The sequence below is a fragment of the Phragmites australis genome, chromosome 20, assembly GCF_958298935.1.
Source record: "Phragmites australis chromosome 20, lpPhrAust1.1, whole genome shotgun sequence".
NCBI classification, from domain to species: domain Eukaryota; kingdom Viridiplantae; phylum Streptophyta; class Magnoliopsida; order Poales; family Poaceae; genus Phragmites; species Phragmites australis.
In genome coordinates, this window is record NC_084940.1 from 17,312,960 (window position 1) to 17,330,872 (window position 17,913).

The window sequence follows — 17,913 nt, forward strand, 5'->3', positions numbered from 1 at the left end:
TCCAAAAGGGCGGTCGAATCGAACTAGTGGTCGAATCTTAAGAGGTGGTTGAAAATGACTAGTGATCAAACCCGAGTAGATGGTTGAAGCGACTAGTGGTCGAACTCGAGTAGATGGTCGACTCAACTAGTGGTCGAAATCAAGTAGATGGTTGAAGCGACTAGTGGTCGAACACGACTTGATGGTCGACTCGACTAGTGGTCGAACTTGAGTAGATGGTTAAAGCGACTAGTGGTCAAACACAACTTGATGGTCGACTCGACTAGTGGTCGAGCTCGAGTAGATGGTTAAGCAACTAGTGGTCAAACTCGAGTACATGGTTGAAGTGACTAGTGGTCGAACACGACTTGATGGTCGACTCGACTAGTGGTCGAACCCGAGTATATGGTTAAAGCGACTAGTGGTCGAACACGACTTAATGGTCGACTCGACTAGTGATCGAGCTTGAGTAGATGGTTAAGCGACTAGTGGTGGAACATGAGTTGATAGTCGACTCGACTAGTGGTCGAGCTCGAGTAGATGGTTAAGTGACTAGTGGTCGAACACGAGTTGATGGTTGACTCAACTAGAGACACAATCCTCGGCTATAGCAAACAAGGGCAGGCCCAGATACACGACGACTAAATAGTAAGACTCGACACTAGAAACAAGATCATGATTAGTCGACCAGCAACAAAGACACTAATGATGGATTCAAACTCAACACCACGAATACTGAAAACAAAATTGCGAAGGCATAAAGTGGTTTGAACAGCGAAAAAACTAAGATCTAAATATTTTTGTGGGGCAATTTTCTGGAATCTAGGTAATGGAAAACGATGAAACAAAGGGGATAACTGAGATTACCTAACGGGCAACCGAAGTTTTGATACCACTTGATATGCGTTTTCCCAATTTTCTAAAGGTAATATGATAAGTCGATTGGTGGAGTTTCAACATTGATGATCCAAAGGCCCCGAACAGAATAGATCGAAAACCCTCGCGACCACTACACCAATACTCCATGGTTATCAATCATGCCAAGACACAATTGACCTCACCAAGAAGGCTTTTCCTACAAGTGAATCGAGAACACAGGCAAGAACACATAGATATAATCTGAATATTGCTAATTACCAAATAAGTGCTCGAGTTGGGGTTCTATAAACCAAATAAGCGGCAAAACTATATAAAATAGAATAATATAAGCAAAACCCAAGCCTAAACTACGAAGGCTACTGTGTATATATAGGTTGGACGTGAGGAGGTGAACCTAGGGTTGTGTAGCCATGGAAATAGGCGTACACAACCTGGACGCCGACCCCGACATGATTACAAGACCCAACTAGGTCCAAAACTGTGGTGTAGAAAATTATTTCTTTGACTTTGACTAAACTATAAAGAATATTTGGTCGAGCTCATATCCATTGTAAAGGGATCATCGTAAGCTTTACAAAATATCCAAGATTGCCTAAAATGGACTTCGTATGAGAGAGTTATGCCTTTTTTACTGATGTGTTGTCCTGCGACTCGACCATGACCAGAACTTCGATCACGACCACGACTAGAGATCATCCTCGAGTCTGAGTAGACTTAGCCTTCGAGGGGTGATGTTCAGGTAAGGTTGTGGTGCTTCTCCCATGTTCCTAAGCAACAAAACTTCACAAGAATTTACTAGTAATCCATCCAAGGAAGCATGAATAATGAGAAACGAGTTCACCTGGTGGTCTAATTGTCATGCACGTGCTCTTGTAATTGGGCCTTGTATGATTTGAGGATTATTGGCGGTATTGATCGTATCTGAAGGAGCCATGGGCTCATCATTGTGGATCCTGAAGAACCGGTGTTGTTGGTGCAGTATTTGAGTGAGTCGCTTGACAGCCCCCGCGGTCAGAATGTGGTGAAACATTCAGGTTGTGACAGAATTCCTTGAAGATGGACGACAGTGGACCTTTAGTGAATATATCCGCATACTAACATAGATAGTACATGAACACCTTGATGTCACAAAGGGAGACACTGTCGCGGACAAAATGAAGGTCGATCTCAATGTGTTTCATCCATTGATGTTGAACCGGGTTATTGGACAAGTACATGGCACTTATGTTGTCACAATAAACCACGTTGCATGATGAGGAGGTCGGCGAAGCCCTTGGAGAAGTTGTCGAAGCCAACATCATTTCGCAATGGCATTAGCATCTCTACTGTATTCCTCTTCTGCACTGGATCATGAGATAGAGTTTGTCATTTTGACGACCATAAAACCATGTTGTCTCCAAAGAATACACCATAGTAAGATGTGGAGAGGTAGGTATTGAGACAACCCACCCAATCAGAGTACGTATATGCAATGAGATCAAAGGATGTGGACTGGCAAATGTGAAGGCCAAGGTGAGTTGTGCCACAGGCATATCGGAGAATCCGTTTGAGGAGTGTGAGGTAGGATTGGCGAGGATCATGCATGAATAAACAGACTGATTGCACGACATGAGAGATATTAGGGCGTGTGAGTTTTAGGTATTGAAGAGTACCGGCAAGACTACGGTACGTGGTTGGATCGGGTACGGGAGGAGAGTCCATGGCAGAAAGCTTTGGTTTCAAGTTAAGTGGAGTGGAGCAAGGATTGTAGTTAGACATGTTGGCTCGATCAAGGATGTCAAGGGCATATTATTCCTGGGAGACAAAGAGGTCGCATGGTGTGTACTGAATATGAATGCCGAGGAAGTGTTGCGGTTTGCCAAGATCTTGCATGGAGAATTCAAAACGTAGCATGGAAATCAAAGAGTGGAGAAGGAGGGGGTATTAGCGGTTAGGATAATATCATCAACATATAACATGAGGTAAGCAGTATAGGCTCTAGAGTGGTAGATAAATAGTGGGGAGTTGGATAAGGAGGATTGGATGCCTAGATGCTTGAGGAATGTGATGAAGCAAAGAAACCATGTACGGGGAGCTTGCTTAAGATCATAGAGGTATTTCACAATTTGCAAACATGAGTGGGCTTGGAAGGGTCCACAAAACCGAACAGTTGCTGGCAATAAACAGTTTTGGAAAGATTCCCATGGAGGAATGCATTGGAGACATCTAGTTGGTGAATAGGCCATGGAAGAGAAGTAGAGATGCTAAGCACAATGCGAATGATGGCTGGTTTAATAATGAGCTGAATGTTTCATGGTAATCGACATCGGCTTGTTGAGTGAATCTACGAGTGCTTTATAATAGGAAAGGGAACCATCGGGATGCAATTTGCGGTGAAAAATCCACTTGCCCATGACTATGTTAACACCAGGAGGGCTGGGGACCAAGGACCATGTGTGATTGTAACAAAGGGCATTAAATTCTTCTTGCATAGCATGGAGCCAATTTGGATCACGAAGTGTTGTGCGGTAAGTAGAAGGAATGGAGGAGATGGTGGCTAAAAGGTTGAAGATGAGTTTGGGAAGGAAAATGCTAGACCAAGATCTTGTTTGCATTGGATGAGTAGGTGGTGGCATAGGAGGTGAGGCAGATCCCCGTGATGGATCTGCCTCGCGTGTCGGGGTGCACAGAGGCACAAGATCCAATCTGGATTTAGTGGGATCAGCTATGGCCAGGCGATAAGGACCCAGATGTTGTGTCACAGCCCAAAATCCTTAATTAGATAATTAAGCATCATGAGTATCATTAACATCATGTTTAATGGTTTTGAGCAATTTTAGGCATGCAATTTTCAATTTAGCAAATTGTAAAAAAATCAATATTAGTTGATGCGTTGTTAAGCAACTCACCATATTACTATACAACATAGGGCTGGAAATAATTTTAGAAATTAGTACATGATATGCAGAGAATATAGATGAATTTTCCCAAATTTTTGGGAAATGTTTAGAAGGCATAAAAATTATCACAAGTTGGAAAAGATAGCATCTTTGAACAATTTTTATTCAAAATTGGCTCAAGCATTCTGGGTCAAATAAGTTAAAATGGGTTGCACATGAATTATAGAATCCAGCAAAATTGATCCTTGAATTTTGTGATGACTTTTCAACCACTAGAGAAATTGGAGAAAACAAATGAGAGAATGAAGATGCTAGTACAAACTAACACCAAAATTTATCTAGCTTCTTCACTGTTGTTGTTCTTCTCTCTCTCTCTCATATTTCCTTCACAGCAGAGCAGGTCGGCGCAGCCATTCTTGGCCTTGAGCAAAGCTGCCACCTCAAGCTCTCCCGATCCTTCCTCACAGGAGTAGCAGAGAAATGCAGCACGCCATCTCTCTCTTCCCTTCTCCACTGAGTCCAACAGAGGAGCAACCGAGTAGGCAAAAGCCATTTGCTCTCCTCCTCCCTTTCCTTCTACTGCAAGCCATCACCCATGCCACACACACGCCGGCATACTTGTGATGCCCTTGTTATAAGATTAACTTGTCTAGGTGAATATGGCACTTAGAAACCAGGGTTTCTTTTTCTGAGGTCTAGGAAATATGACATGTAGAGTTACCGTATCACCTAGTGATGCCATTATAGACCCAGTCTTGGGAACCTTTTTTCCCTGCTCTCTTCCCTGCACTTCACCCGAATCTCGGGACGAGATTCTTTTAAGGGGGAGAGGTTTGTCACAGCCCAAAATCCTTAATTAGATAATTAAGCATCATGAGTATCATTAACATCATGTTTAATGGTTTTGAGCAATTTTAGGCATGCAATTTTCAATTTAGCAAATTGTAAAAAAATCAATATTAGTTGATACGTTGTTAAGCAACTCACCATATTACTATACAACATAGGGCTGGAAATAATTTTAGAAATTAGTACATGATATGCAGAGAATATAGATGAATTTTCCCAAATTTTTGGGAAATGTTTAGAAGGCATAAAAATTATCACAAGTTGGAAAAGATAGCATCTTTGAACAAGTTTTATTCAAAATTGGCTCAAGCATTCTGGGTCAAATAAGTTAAAATGGGTTGCACATGAATTATAGAATCCAGCAAAATTGATCCTTGAATTTTGTGATGACTTTTCAACCACTAGAGAAATTGGAGAAAACAAATGAGAGAATGAAGACGCTAGTACAAACTAACACCAAAATTTATCTAGCTTCTTCACTGTTGCTGTTCTTCTCTCTCTCTCTCATATTTCCTTCACAGCAGAGCAGGTCGGCGCAGCCATTCTTGGCCTTTAGCAAAGCTGCCACCTCAAGCTCCCCCGATCCTTCCTCACAGGAGTAGCAGAGAAATGCAACACGCCATCTCTCTCTTCCCTTCTCCACTGAGTCCAGTAGAGGAGCAACTGAGCAGGCAAAAGCCATTTGCTCTCCTCCTCCCTTTCCTTCTACTGCAAGCCATCACCCATGCCACACACACGCCGGCATACTTAGCAGCAGCAGCTACCACTTCACCAGCTCGCGCATGGTCAGTGCCTCAGCTGGCCACGCTCGCATGTGTTTGCCAGCGTTGCTGACTCTCTGCACCACGGCGCAGCGCACCCACGAGACTGCGAGCTCGTCCGTGAGGACCCCGCCGCACGAGCGCCGCTGTGAGCAGCTATTGCCTAGGCGAGTCGTCGCCCCGTTGAGCCGGTGACCACAGCTGCCGAACAGCCCCGATCTATCCCTCACCGTGAAGCTCGTGGTCGTCTTCCTCTCCGCGCACAGCCACGCCACCGCACAAAGCATCCCCGAGCTGAATTCCGCGCAAAGCCCCACCAAGCCACTCCGCCGACCAAATCCACTGCTCGGCCAACGTCGCTGGACCTCTCCGGAGCTTTGGCGCGCGTGACTTTGACTGAGGCCCGCGGCCGGCGTGTCTTCCGCGGAGCGCTAACCGCCGTCACGTCGGGCGCTCGTCGCTGGACCTTTCTGGCCAGGCCCGTCAGCCGAGCTATGCTCAAACCGGTTACCCGCGACCGCTGAAAGCTTTCGCGCGTGCTTGTTGGCCCTCGGCCCGACGCCGACACGGCCGTCCGCATGCGCCTTGCGCCGTCGTGCCCCTCCGCTCGCCGCCGACCGTCTTCGGGCCGAGCCCGCCGGTCGAGTGCTGCACAGAGGAGTTCCTAGTGGTGGACTGTTGCCGCTGCCACCCTTCACCGATCGTTTGGCGCCGTCGTTCACCGGCGGCAACATCGCACCGTCCCTTCTTCATCAACTACGGCGCAGAGCTCCGAGATTCCACCGCCAACCCACTGCTCTGAGCTGCCTCCGTCCAAGCCGAACCGCCAGTGAGCTTCCCCACGCCGTTTCCTTGCTTTTGCACGCGGTCGTTATAAGTTTGCCCGTAGCCAGCGCGGCGTTCCTCGACGACCGACCGCCGCCGCCCATGGCCGCCTGTCGCCGGCCCAGCTCCGATCGGGCTCACCGGCCGTGAGTACCTTGAATGCATTCCCCACTTCATGCTGGTGTCACCGATGCTCTCCGCTGGCCGTGCCGCGCCGCCGTTCGCCGCCGGCGGCGTCGCCCGAGCCGCCAGCGCGCGGTGTACTGGGTGCGGGTCAATTTTGACCCGGGTCAAACCCGTCAGGCCCACTGTCAGCCTCAGTGGCTAGCCGGCCGGGTGTGCAAAAAGTATTGCGGGCATTTTTATTAATCGGGAAACTCCGGAAAATGCGAATTAGAATATTTGTTCAATGTTAAATCGGTTGGAGTTTGTAAAATGCATAGAAAATCGAATATATGTCCAAAAATTATGAAACTAATTTTGTTGGCCTTGTGTTATCATACTCTGCGCATGAAAAATACTAGGTGTTATGGAATGTATAGTTAAATTTATTCAATTAATGAAATGTGTTTAATCTTCAATAATTCATAAACAATTTTTGATAAGTCCAAAATTTGTAAATTAAATTCTGTTAATCTTGTTAAATTATGCCATGTTCATTAAAAATGCTAGGGTTTATGAAATGCTTACTGAGGATTAATAAGTTGTCAAAATGGTTTCAATCTTTAGACATTTTATAATTGGTTAGTCCATAATTTGAGTTGTGTAAATCCTATTAGTGGGTTCCCTGTTCACTTAAAAGAGTTGCCCTCATGTTAAGTATAGTTAGTTTTCTTTTAGATTTAATCTTAGAGTTAAGCTTAATCGATCTAGGAAGTTGTCAAATGTTAAGTAATAATTTAGATAAGGAAATCCTTAAGGCTTTTAACTCATGGCATAAGTGCATTGCATCTCCACTGTTATCTTATAGTGAAGCATCTTTAATTGCGTGTCATTCATATTCATTACATTGCATGCGTGATTCTTTTAGGAAACTTCAACCCGGCGAACGAGGCGAACGAGGCTATCCCCGGAGGTTCCCGCAGTGGTGATCGTGACTCGGGTAGCTGTGAGCAGTAGCTAGGGCAGCAAGGCAAGCATCTATCATATTGCACCGTGTCTACATGAAAATCTAATATGTTATCTACGCTTATGTATACATTGCATGTGTCGGGTTCCGAGTTGGGTAGAACCTATGCCTATGCATTCTTCCATTTCGGTCACGTGTCATGTGTTATTCCATTGGAGCCTAGTGGTGTTGTCGCGGTCTAATTTTAGTTCGCTATGCTTAGTGGTACTTAGGCTTTCCGGTAGAAGTCGACGACGGCATCCACCGTTGTCGCGAGCCTAGGGCTTTTTACCTATTCACATTTGTGGTTATGTTGATGATGTGTAGGTTGTTGAGTGGTGAGTTGAGACGAGGTGTGGGCGGTGTTAGGGGTGTCATCTGCTCACGAGGAGTCCTCAGGCAGTTCGGGGAGGGAACCCGAACACCGTAGACCGCTTGTACCGGTTAAGCACCGATCGTCGGTGTAGTCGGCTTTAGCACTTACCTTACTCACCACATGCTGATATAATGGTAGGCGAGCCGATTACCTTCGCAGACGTGGTCATGTGGGCCTCGTCATAGACGGTGTGAGTCCGGTTTGAGTCCGGGCTTTTAGCGGTATTAGTTTGCTCGGGGAGTAGTTCTAATACCGCCGTGCCGAGCTATGGTTGATCCACATGGTTGGGCCTGGTTGGGAAAGGTTGTCACGGGTACCCCCTTGTGTGCATCTTAGCGGGTGGCACAAGCCATATGGTCCCTGTGTCGTGTGGGTCCAGGAGTATCCCCCTGCAGGGTGTATAATCAGTTCGAACTGCCGCGCTCTCGGTCATGAGCATCGCTATCGCTTATCTCCACCGAGCGACCATGTTTTGGTCGTAGAGTTCCGATGTGGGTTGTGGCATGGTTGGTTTGGGGTGGTATGTTCGGTATGTGGTCGGTGGTTTGGTGGTAATGGTTTACTTTATTACATTTGTTGTCTATATATCTGTTCTGATCAGTTGGTTGGCAGGGTTTGAGTGGGTGGTCGGTCAAGTCAGTTGCTTACACCTAGAGTCTAGGTTGCTTACCGCTTAATGAACTTAAACATGTCTTAATCCTTGCTACAGCTTTAAATGCATGATCCTTGGAGTCGAGAATATATATACTCATACTGTGTAAGACTTGCTAGTACCTTCGTACTAAGGGGTGCTGCCCTTAAGTTGTTTTCAGGTTCTCAGGTTGGCGAGGAAGAGGCGGTGTTCGGCTACTTTGTGCCTGCCGATCAGGGTGGCGGGCAGGAGTAGCACCTTCTACTCCGAACTCCGGCGCTTTTGGTATGGGGCCTAAGGGCATGCGGCTCCATACTCTTTTGTTGTATAGGTTTTTCTTCCGCTGCGTAGTCGTTGTTGTTCCTCTTTTGTTGTAAATTGTGGAAGCAGTTGCATGTTTAATAATTGTCATCCAGTTTAATTATTTGCTCTCTATTAAACTGTGTTGTGATATTTGAGTTGGAAGGCATGTGTTCCGATCCTGGGCACAAAACACGTGCCGGGACTACCGGAATGGTATTCTGGTTAATCGTCGAGGTTGTGATCATGAATAATGATCCTCCTGATGATTAGTTAGAATACTATTTGGACGGTTCCTCACAGCTTGGTATCAGAGCTTGGTTTAATTTAGTAGCCTAAACATAATTAGTGCGTTGTTTAGTAAGTCGACAACTCCACCTAAACAACCCACAATTTATGTTTACGCCTCTTCATGTTTAATATGTATTAAACTGCTATCGTTTATGCCCCTAAGTTAAAATGCGTATTATGAGTGGCGTTTATATGTCTTATACCACGTTGTTTTGTTTTCGACCCTGCATTGATTCATGTTGAGCATTGCATCTTCGGCTTTGCATCGTCGGCAGGTAAGGTACGACGCTCGGTGGCGGTTAATCACCGAGGGCTCAGTCGGATGCGAGGCAGGGGCCCGGCGTGTCCCGTACAGCGATCCGTACGGGAAGTGAATACGCTAGCAATAGCGTATGAACATCCACCATGCGATGGGAGACATGGTCGTCTACTCATGTGGCGATTACACGAGATGTCCCGTAGGGTCTACGGGAAGTGAATACGTCGTTGTCGACGTATGGATTGTCGCTTGTACGGCATGAGGTACAAGGGCCGTTCGCGCTCTTACCCTTTCTAGCGTGAAGGGTACGTTCTGGATGTTATATACTGCCTGTGATTTTGATGCTTGCAGGTGCGGTTCTTATTTTGAGAAAGAAGCGGTAGCTAGGTTCGAGCATGCATCATTCCATGGCATTCATGCATGCATTCATTTTTCATTGTCGCTCATTTGCATGCAATTGCCCTAATAAATAATGTTATGGATCCAAACGAGTAATATCCGACATAGCGAAATAGCATTAGTTGGAATTTGACCTTTCACCTCTCTTTCTTCTTGTCGTCACAAAGGGATAAACGGCGTTCCTTTGGGTACGCTGTTAGTGAACTCTTATGCCGTGACCATACTTTTGGATGCTGGTGCGTCGCGTTCTTTTATCAATAAAGATTGTGACATACACCATCAAGTCACCAAGGGGACCACCCTCACCTGTGTTATCTCATGAATATGAATAGGGTTGTAACTTTGTCATGTCAGTGAACTGAGATGAGAAAGGATGATGACCCCACCGTCGCTCACATGACACCTACCTAGTTATCTTGTGATGCCCTTGTTATAAGATTAACTTGTCTAGGTGAATATGGCACTTAGAAACCAGGGTTTCTTTTTCTGAGGTCTAGGAAATATGACATGTAGAGTTACCGTATCAGCTAGTGATGCCATTATAGACCCAGTCTTGGGAACCTTTTTTCCCTGCTCTCTTCCCTGCACTTCACCCGAATCTCGGGACGAGATTCTTTTAAGGGGGAGAGGTTTGTCACAGCCCAAAATCCTTAATTAGATAATTAAGCATCATGAGTATCATTAACATCATTTTTAATGGTTTTGAGCAATTTTAGGCATGCAATTTTCAATTTAGCAAATTGTAAAAAAATCAATATTAGTTGATACGTTGTTAAGCAACTCACCATATTACTATACAACATAGGGCTGGAAATAATTTTAGAAATTAGTACATGATATGCAGAGAATATAGATGAATTTTCCCAAATTTTTGGGAAATGTTTAGAAGGCATAAAAATTATCACAAGTTGGAAAAGATAGCATCTTTGAACAATTTTTATTCAAAATTGGCTCAAGCATTCTAGGTCAAATAAGTTAAAATGGGTTGCACATGAATTATAGAATCCAGCAAAATTGATCCTTGAATTTTGTGATGACTTTTCAACCACTAGAGAAATTGGAGAAAACAAATGAGAGAATGAAGACGCTAGTACAAACTAACACCAAAATTTATCTAGCTTCTTCACTGTTGCTGTTCTTCTCTCTCTCTCTCATATTTCCTTCACAGCAGAGCAGGTCGGCGCAGCCATTCTTGGCCTTGAGCAAAGCTGCCACCTCAAGCTCTCCCGATCCTTCCTCACAGGAGTAGCAGAGAAATGCAGCACGCCATCTCTCTCTTCCCTTCTCCACTGAGTCCAGTAGAGGAGCAACCGAGCAGGCAAAAGCCATTTGCTCTCCTCCTCCCTTTCCTTCTACTGCAAGCCATCACCCATGCCACACACACGCTGGCATACTTAGCAGCAGCAGCTACCACTTCACCAGCTCGCGCATGGTCAGTGCCTCAGCTGGCCACGCTCGCATGCGTTTGCCAGCGTTGCTGACTCTCTGCACCATGGCGCAGCGCACCCACGAGACTGCGAGCTCGTCCGTGAGGACCCCGCCGCACGAGCGCTGCTGTGAGCAGCTATTGCCTAGGCGAGTCGTCGCCCCGTTGAGCCGGTGACCACAGCTGCCGAACAGCCCCGATCTATCCCTCACCGTGAAGCTCGTGGTCGTCTTCCTCTCCGCGCACAGCCACGCCACCGCACGAAGCATCCCCGAGCTGAATTCCGCGCGAAGCCCCACCAAGCCACTCCGCCGACCAAATCCACTGCTCGGCCAACGTCGCTGGACCTCTCCGGAACTTTGGCGCGCGTGACTTTGACTTAGGCCCGCGGCCGGCGTGTCTTCCGCGGAGCGCTAACCGCCGTCACGTCGGGCGCTCGTCGCCGGACCTTTCTGGCCAGGCCCGTCAGCCGAGCTATGCTCAAACTGTTTCCCCGCGACCGCTGAAAGCTTTCGCGCGTGCTTGTTGGCCCTCGGCCCGACGCCGGCACGGCCGTCCGCATGCGCCTTGCGCCGTCGTGCCCCTCCGCTCGCCGCCGACCGTCTTCGGGCCAAGCCCGCCGGTCGAGTGCCGCACAGAGGAGTTCCTAGTGGTGGACTGTTGCCGCTGCCACCCTTCACCGATCGTTTGGCGCCGTCGTTCACCGGCGGCAACATCGCACCGTCCCTTCTACATCAACTCCGGCGCAGAGCTCCGAGATTCCACCACCAACCCACTGCTCTGAGCTGCCTCCGTCCAAGCCGAACCGCTGGTGAGCTTCCCCACGCCATTTCCTTGCTTTTGCACGCGGTCGTTATAAGTTTGCCCGTAGCTGGCGCGGCGTTCCTCGACGACCGACCGCCGGCGCCCATGGCCGCCTGTCGCCAGCCCAGCTCCGGTCGGGCTCACCGGCCGTGAGTACCTTGAATGGATTCCCCACTTCATGCTGGTGTCACCGGTGCTCTCCGCTGGCCGTGCCGCGCCGCCGTTCGCCGCCGGCGGCGTCGCCCGAGCCGCCGGCGCGCGGTGTAATGGGTGCGGGTCAATTTTGACACGGGTCAAACCCGTCAGGCCCACTGTCAGCCTCAGTGGCTAGCCGGCCGGGTGTGCAAAAAGTATTGCGGGCATTTTTATTAATCGGGAAACTCCGGAAAATGCGAATTAGAATATTTGTTCAATGTTAAATCGGCTGGAGTTTGTAAAATGCATAGAAAATCGAATATATGTCCAAAAATTATGAAACTAATTTTGTTGGCCTTGTGTTATCATACTCTGCGCATGAAAAATACTAGGTGTTATGGAATGTATAGTTAAATTTATTCAATTAATGAAATGTGTTTAATCTTCAATAATTCATAAACAATTTTTGATAAGTCCAAAATTTGTAAATTAAATTCTGTTAATATTGTTAAATTATGCCATGTTCATTAAAAATGCTAGGGTTTATGAAATGCTTACTGAGGATTAATAAGTTGTCAAAATGGTTTCAATCTTTAGACATTTTATAATTGGTTAGTCCATAATTTGAGTTGTGTAAATCCTATTAGTGGGTTCCCTGTTCACTTAAAAGAGTTGCCCTCATGTTAAGTATAGTTAGTTTTCTTTTAGATTTAATCTTAGAGTTAAGCTTAATCGATCTAGGAAGTTGTCAAATGTTAAGTAATAATTTAGATAAGGAAATCCTTAAGGCTTTTAACTCATGGCATAAGTGCACTGCATCTCCACTGTTATCTTACAGTGAAGCATCTTTCATTGCGTGTCATTCATATTCATTACATTGCATGCGTGATTCTTTTAGGAAACTTCAACCCGGCGAACGAGGCGAACGAGGCTATCCCCGGAGGTTCCCGCAGTGGTGATCGTGACTCGGGTAGCTGTGAGCAGCAGCTAGGGCAGCAAGGCAAGCATCTATCATATTGCACCGTGTCTACTTGAAAATCTAATATGTTATCTACGCTTATGTATACATTGCATGTGTCGGGTTCCGAGTTGGGTAGAACCTATGCCTATGCATTCTTCCATTTTGGTCACGTGTCATGTGTTATTCCATTGGAGCCTAGTGGTGTCGTCGCGGTCTAATTTTAGTTCGCTATGCTTAGTGGTACTTAGGCTTTCCGGTAGAAGTCGACGACGGCATCCACCGTTGTCGCGAGCCTAGGGCTTTTTACCTATTCACATTTGTGGTTATGTTGATGATGTGTCGGTTGTTGAGTGGTGAGTTAAGACGAGGTGTGGGCGGTGTTAGGGGTGTCATCTGCTCACGAGGAGTCCTCAGGCAGTTCGGGGAGGGAACCCGGACACCGTAGACCGCTTGTACCGGTTAAGCACCGATCGTCGGTGTAGTCGGCTTTAGCACTTACCTTACTCACCACATGCTGATATAATGGTAGGCGAGCCGATTACCTTCACAGACGTGGTCATGTGGGCCTCGTCATAGACGGTGTGAGTCCGGTTTGAGTCCGGGCTTTTAGCGGTATTAGTTTGCTCGGGGAGTAGTTCTAATACCGCCGTGCCGAGCTATGGTTGATCCACATGGTTGGGCCTGGTTGGGAAAGGTTGTCACGGGTACCCCCTTGTGTGCATCTTAGCGGGTGGCACAAACCGTATGGTCCCTGTGTCGTGTGGGTCCAGGAGTATCCCCCTGCAGGGTGTATAATCAGTTCGAACTGCCGCGCTCTCGGTCATGAGCATCGCTATCGCTTATCTCCACCGAGCGACCATGTTTTGGTCGTAGAGTTCCGATGTGGGTTGTGGCATGGTTGGTTTGGGTTGGTATGTTCGGTATGTGGTCGGTGGTTTGGTGGTAATGGTTTACTTTATTACATTTGTTGTCTATATATCTGTTCTGATCAGTTGGTTGGCAGGGTTTGAGTGGGTGGTCGGTTAAGTCAGTTGCTTACACCTAGAGTCTAGGTTGCTTACCGCTTAATGAACTTAAACATGTCTTAATCCTTGCTACAGCTTTAAATGCATGATCCTTGGAGTCGAGAATATATATACTCATACTGTGTAAGACTTGCTAGTACCTTCGTACTAAGGGGTGCTGCCCTTAAGTTGTTTTCAGGTTCTCAGGTTGGCGAGGAAGAGGCGGTGTTCGGCTACTTTGTGCCTGCCGATCAGGGTGGCGGGCAGGAGTAGCACCTTCTACTCCGAACTCCGGCACTTTTGGTATGGGGCCTAAGGGCATGCGGCTCCATACTCTTTTGTTGTATAGGTTTTTCTTCCGCTGCGTAGTTGTTGTTGTTCCTCTTTTGTTGTAAATTGTGGAAGCAGTTGCATGTTTAATAATTGTCATCGAGTTTAATTATTTGCTCTCTATTAAACTGTGTTGTGATATTTGAGTTGGAAGGCATGTGTTCCGATCCTGGGCACAAAACACGTGCCGGGACTACCGGAATGGTATTCTGGTTAATCGTCGAGGTTGTGATCATGAATAATGATCCTCCTGATGATTAGTTAAAATACTATTTGGACGGTTCCTCACATGTTGTCACCCTGTGGCAGCAAAGGGAAACACTGTTTCCTCAAGAACAACATCACAGGAAATTATAACCTTTTGTGCAGAAGGATTGTAACACATGTAACCTTTGTGATCATGGGAGTAACCAAGAAAGACACATGGTGTAGAATGGGAGTGAGCTTATGTGGCATGGTGGAAGTAAGATTTGGAAAGCAAAGGATCCAAACACTTTCAGGTGAGAGTAGCTGGGGATTTCGTTGAAGAGGATCTGATATCGGGTAAGAGAGTGCAAGGGAACATAGGGACGCTGGTTAAGAAAGTATGTGGCAGTATGAAGTACTTTGACACAAAAAGAGGGAGGCAATTGTTCGTGTAAGAGCATGGTGTGAAGGATAACATTGGTTGTGTGAAGAATGCATTTAGCTTTACCATTTTGGGGGGAAGTGCATAGACAGGAGGGACGAATGGTGGTGCCATGAGCGGAGAGAAACTGGCGAAATGTGTTGTTATCAAATTCATGGACATTATCACATTGCACACATTGGATCAAGCGATGAAATTGAACCATGGCAAAAAAAAGAGGATTGCAAAGTGGGAAATGTGTCGGATTTGTGACAAAGTGGAAAGGTCCAACTGTAGTGCAAGTAATCATCAAGAACAATGAGGTAAAACTTAAAACTAGTGAAGGTTACAACCAGTGAGGTCCAATGGTCACAATGAATTAATTGAAATGGAAAATGTGTAGTAGTGGAAGAATGGGGAAATGGCAGTTGCACATGGCAACCCATTTGACAATATCAACATAGTACATCGCTATCTCTATTATTGGAACAAGAAACTAAAATATGTGGGAGCAAGTTGATCGTAGAGCGCCAGCCTGGATGTCCGAGCCTTTGGTGCCAAAGGGTGGACAAAGAAGCAGCAAAAGCTAGCGTTGAGGATGGCCATTTATTGAAGTTGATGGTGTAAAGATCGCCGGGATTATTGGACCTCATGATTTCGAGCTTGGTTTTTAGATCCTTCACTAAAAAACCATGCGAGTCAAACTCAATTGAGCATGAATTTTCTTTGGTAAACTTGTGAATGGAGATGAAGTTTTGACTGGGATTAGATGTGTAAAGAATATTGTGGAGTTTAAAGGAAGTATGTGGTGTATGAAAGGTAGAGGATCCTAGACCAAGGATCAGAAGAGATCCACCATTGCAAACAATTATTTGTGTAGGAGAATGAGGAGAGGAGGGAGAGTAAGAATAGATTGTACCGGCATTACTGGACATGTGAAAGGTGGCACACGTGTCGAGGACCCAGTTGCCAGGGATGAAAGGTTGTCCCATGGAGTCTGAGTGGAGTGCCTGGATCAAGCCAGCAATGTCCCAAGACAAGGCAGGTGGCACTGAGGAAGAAGATCTAGATTGTCAAGTGGAATAGGCATGGCCAGAGTTGGTGGAGGGCAAGTAGGACCAAGGATGTCAGGTCCTATGGCTCCGGTCCATGGTGCGCACTAAGCCACGCCACCAGGAGGCACGCACTACACCAGAACATGCCATCAGTGGCTATTCAAAATCACAATCAGTGGCAGGTTTTGAACCGTCATTGATTACTGACTATCAGTGTTGGGTATGGAACCGGCACTGAAATCCCCATCAGTGTTGGTTGGTGGTTCCAACTGGCAGTGATAGTAGATCTCCGATTCAACGTTTTTGGGGCTGAGAAAAGCAAAAAAAAATCATGACCAGCGCGTGACCAGTCACTGCTCACTTGACCGCACCTCAGCTCCATTCGCAAGTCACACAATTTTCGCTCGCATGCGGCAATCAAGACTCGAACTCACGACCTCACAGTAAGTGCGCGTGCGTGACCCCTCTAACCATCTCACCTCTCATTCATTCATGAGTAAGATAGCAAAATCGATCCTTTTGACATCTTCACATCGAATATTTGATCAGCTATTTGCACATCTAAATGACCTTAAATGAAAAGGTTTTCAACAAAAAGGTTGTAGATCTCGTCGAGGGCTACAACTTTCGTATAAAGTTTATCTTCATCCAACTTCATATGAAAATGTTATGAATTTTTTCCTGCTTAGCTACTGTAGCAAACATTAGGTTTGTAACACGAACTGGCATTGATAGTCAGTTTTCGTGCTGGTTCTTAGCAGCTCCATCACTATTCGGGTGTGGGAGGTTAAGAACCGGTAGTGATACATTTTTAGTGTCGGTTTTTACACAACTGGCACTGATGAGCCACTACTTATGGGCTATTCTATAGTAGTGACGGATTGTTGTGGTTGTTCCTACTACTGCTGGCCGGAGCGCCCCAGTGACCACAACCACGGTGACTATGAACACGACTGCGTTCATTGTTGGAGGAGATGCAGGTCAATTGATCCGTATGGTTGGTGGAGGCGCCGTGTTGGAAGAAGTTCCCAAAGCGACGAGTGCAGATTCAGTAGCCAACTTGTCTGAGCTGGCCTGGGATGCTTTGTCCATAGTGAGGTAATCACGTGCTTGCATGAATGTGGTGAAGATCGGGAGTGCTGGCAGCATGCGTTTAAGGATAGAGAACCATGTGCTGAGGCCACATATGAGCTTGTGGATGAGAGCACGTTCACTAATGGGCTGGTCACAATCGGCTAATGTGTTGGCAAGGGTCTGGAGTTTGCAGCAGTAGGCAACAACCGAGAGATTGCCCTGGGTGAGGGTGTGAAATTTATTTTTGAGATAGATTGCATGGCTTGGCTTGTTGCCTGTAAAGATGGAATCGAGATGAGTCCAGATGCCATATGCCGTGGATGATGGCTTCATGACCAGATTGAGAAGCTCATGAGATATTGTGGTGTAGATCCACATGAGAATGGTGAGATTCTCCTTGACGCAGTCGGGATCATTGTGATGAGGTTCAAGGTCAGTAACGTGAGACTGGAGATTGAAATGATCGAGAATAATAAGGAACAAGGTCTTCAATTTGGAGAAGTTGTTGGCTTGCATATCCAAAGTGAAGAGAATGAAGGATTTGATGTTGATTGAGTGGATAGCTTGAGAGAGGGAGACCACACCAGAAGAACTGCTTCCGGCGGTGGGAATGGGGATGGAGGGAGAGGCAGGTGGGGGATGTGTGTCATTAGCCATCGGCGATGAGAGAAAGAGGACTTAGATATCTGAGGCTGCTGATACCATGTAAGATGAGCTAATCAAGCTTATTGTATTAATTGAGATTGCCTGAGTATTTATAGGTGAGTCTAGAAGGTTACATTAATGCATGAAGCGCTAACGAACATGTGTTACCCTAAGCTATTCTACCAGAGGAGAGTGAAGACCCGGTGATGAGGGAAGCATGACTGTAGTGGATCCTAAAGAATAGGTGTTGTTGGTGCAAGATTTGAGCGAGCCACTTGACAAAAAGATATGGGGATAAATAGTACAAACTGAATGTACACGATTCATTATACACTT

At 46.3% G+C, this 17,913-nt stretch overlaps 1 protein-coding gene across 1 annotated transcript; it reads right to left on the bottom strand.

The window, feature by feature from the left end:
* Positions 1-16,839: 16,839 nt before the first annotated feature.
* Positions 16,840-17,589, bottom strand: LOC133901509 (uncharacterized). Its single transcript, XM_062342859.1, has one exon. It carries the CDS (start codon positions 17,587-17,589, stop codon positions 16,840-16,842), a length of 750 nt encoding a protein of 249 aa, XP_062198843.1.
* Between the last annotated feature and the right edge of the window lie 324 nt (positions 17,590-17,913).

Excerpts from the sequence above, each read along its gene's own strand:
- LOC133901509 (XM_062342859.1), bottom strand. The coding sequence starts at position 17,589 with ATGGCTAATGACACACATCCCCCACCTGCCTCTCCCTCCATCCCCATT.